A 3,116-nucleotide genomic window follows, 5' to 3' on the forward strand; every position below is an offset into this window, starting at 1 on the left:
TGGAGCAGAGGAAGTCTTCCCGAAGGCGGCGATGACAACCAGTAAGGATCCCACCGCTGTTGCCACATCTGAAGACAAGGCGACGCCCCTGAACAACTCGAATGGTAAACGTGATGCTCATGCGGGGAGTCTGACATCCAGAGCAGCGAGAAAAGGGTGGAAGAACGTATTTCCATTCCGGTAGTGGAGACGGAGACGGAGAGGGTGAATGAGTGAAAGGGAGAGCGGGAGTGAGTGAATGAGGGAGTGAGAGACTGAGTGAATGAAAGAGAGAGAGAGAGAGAGGGAGATTTAGAGGGAGGGTGGGAGAGGGAGAGAGCTAGAGAGTGGGAGGGAGGAGAAAGAGAGAAGAAAGGGAGAGCGAGTGAGGGGGGGAGGGGAGAAGGGGTAAATATAACATAATAGAAGCCTAAAAGGTGAAATATTTTCTGTACGAAGAGACAGACAGACATAGTGACATACAATACAGACAAAGAGTGACAGACAGACAGACAGGAAGAGAACGTGTAAGAGAACGATAGATCGATAAATTATTTGAAATTGTACATTTGTGTGCACAAAGCAGAGAAATTGAACGATATAGCCTTAGAGTACGTATGTGTCTGTTAAAAGGGTGTAAAACTAAAAGAGAGAATGAAAGCGCGCTCGCGCGGAGAGAGAGAGAGAGAGAGAGAGAGAGAGACAGAGAGAGAGAGAGAGAGAGAGAGAGAGAGAGAGAGAGAGAGAGAGAGAGAGAGAGAGAGAGAGAGAGAGAGGAAGGGTAAATATAGCATAATAGAATCTTCAAAAAGTGAAATATTTTCTGTACTTTAGATGTAATATCCTAATCAATGAAGTTAGATCTTGATGGTTAAAGGAAAAGAAAAAAATGTCAATAACTTAGAAAGGGAATGATACACTCTAAAGATTTTTTATTTGTAAATTTTCTATGAAATGCACTAAATTGTAAAGTTGTAAACCGACACATGTAAATCTTATGTTTATTTTGGTATGCGTTAACATAAAGACATTAAGATTTTCATTCAATAGAAGCTTACAGAATGAAAATATTTGAATTAATTAATGATGATTTAAAAGATGGTCACAACTAAGATCTTACTTCATGTCACTACATGTATCGAGATGTTTATACATTTATATATCACCAATAAAGTTTAAGAATATACAAAGTCACATCAGGCGTAAATCATTAACCTTCAACATTGTACGGGATTTATTTACGTGTATTTGTTGTTGTAGGAGTCGTAGGAATGGAGGAACCGCAGAATATTCGTGCAACAGACGTAACCTCGAATAATGATAATGATAATGATAATGATAATGATAATGATAATGATAATGATAATATAAATGATAAATGATAAATGATAAATGATAAATGATAAATGATAAATGATAAATGATAAATGATAAATGATAAATGATAATGATAATGATAATGATAATGATAATGATAACGATAATAATAATGATAATAATGATAATAATGATAATAATAATAATAATAATAATAATAATAATAATAATAATAATAAGAAAACAGAGCTTCAAAGGTGTCTGGAAAATATTACATGCGCTTTTTTATAACTCGAGTTTGATTCAATTAAATGTAATATATAAATGTACCCCCACGATGTTAAATAGATGCATTTTATTCTGTTTGTTTACATTTCGTTGACAATATTGCCTAATTCAGAACTATCCACAATACCACAAATGCTAGTGCGCTGATAACTATTAAAACATTAATAATAATAATAATAATGATAATGATAATGATAATAAATAGATAAAAATAATAGCTATAATTTTTTTTTTATAAAATAATAATCTATGGGTGATCAAACTCGGTAATTTTAAATAGCAGAATGACCTAAAAATCTGGAAGCATTGAGTATCTTTTCATTAATTCTTGATATCAAACCTGGAACCATTAGGCAGGCTAACCTTTTCATTGGAATGGGATAAAGCCTGTCCATTTCTTTGCAACGTCAAGATTAGTTTATTATCGAATTGCTATTTCAACAAATACTGAAATATATTATAATATATATATATATATATATATATATATATATATATATATATATATATATATATATATATATATATATATATATATATATATATATATATATATATATATATATATATATATATATATATATATATATATATATATATATATATATATATATATATATATATATATATGATGAAATCCACGTAGAACAATCAAAGCATTTCGACATCGTTATTCAAATTTAAGATCATATGTGTTTTGTTTGTGGGTGTCGGGGCATCAATGAAAGGAAAATAGATTGTTTGAGAAACATCTAGAGCCATTTTGGTTTTATTTTGGCATCTTTTTATATGTGAAAAGGATGTATATGTTTACATAAATGGTTTCATAGGTTTACCTTACATTGTTAGGCTATCGTGTGCTCGTTTTCTATTTTCGATAAGTCACAGAAAATGAAAAGGGAAGAAATGAAAGGTAGACTATTGGAAAACCAAAGAACTTTATTATTCTTTCTGTATATGTATATATTTGTACACACACAGACGCACATATATAGATTTATACATATATAAATATAAATATTCACACTAGTTACTGATCACAAGCCATAACTATCATGGGTCCCAAATGTGGATTACCAAAGTTAATGGCTGCTAGGCTACAAAGATGGTCAGTAGAACTTGCTGCATACAACTACGTCCTCGAATATAGGGCTACCACAGACATGGGGAATGCAGATGCAGTCTCGTTTGCCAGTAGATAGGGCACCAAGTGTTCAGGAAGTAGCTTGTGCTATGCTGATAAATACACATAAACTACCCATTACATCAAAACAAACTGGATGCTACACAGGGAAAGATCCATTACTTTCGAAGGCATCGTAAGGTCTGATATCTGGTAAGGATACGCTACTGTCACATGCTGAGTGCAGATGCCTGGGGTGAATTATCGGTAGAAAAAGGTTGCATTCTTAAAGAAGCAAGGGTAGTTGTGCCCACTAGACTTTGTAATCAGGTACTAGAATTGCATGCAGACCACCAGGGAATTGTAAGGACAAAGTCCATAGCCCGTACTTTTGTATAATGACATTCCA

General features: G+C 33.1%; 1 protein-coding gene across 1 annotated transcript in view; it reads left to right on the forward strand.

The window, feature by feature from the left end:
- LOC113819758 (neural-cadherin) overlaps positions 1–265 on the forward strand; it is a 46,795-nt gene extending 46,530 nt beyond the window's left edge. The window contains exon 19 of the mRNA XM_070131133.1: positions 1–265. This exon is cut by the window's left edge and continues 127 nt beyond it. Coding sequence (XP_069987234.1) covers positions 1–184 — 184 coding nt within the window. The 3' untranslated portion in view covers positions 185–265.
- Positions 266–3,116: the final 2,851 nt, after the last annotated feature.

The sequence above is a fragment of the Penaeus vannamei genome, chromosome 16 (genome assembly GCF_042767895.1).
Source record: "Penaeus vannamei isolate JL-2024 chromosome 16, ASM4276789v1, whole genome shotgun sequence".
NCBI classification, from domain to species: Eukaryota; Metazoa; Arthropoda; class Malacostraca; order Decapoda; family Penaeidae; genus Penaeus; species Penaeus vannamei.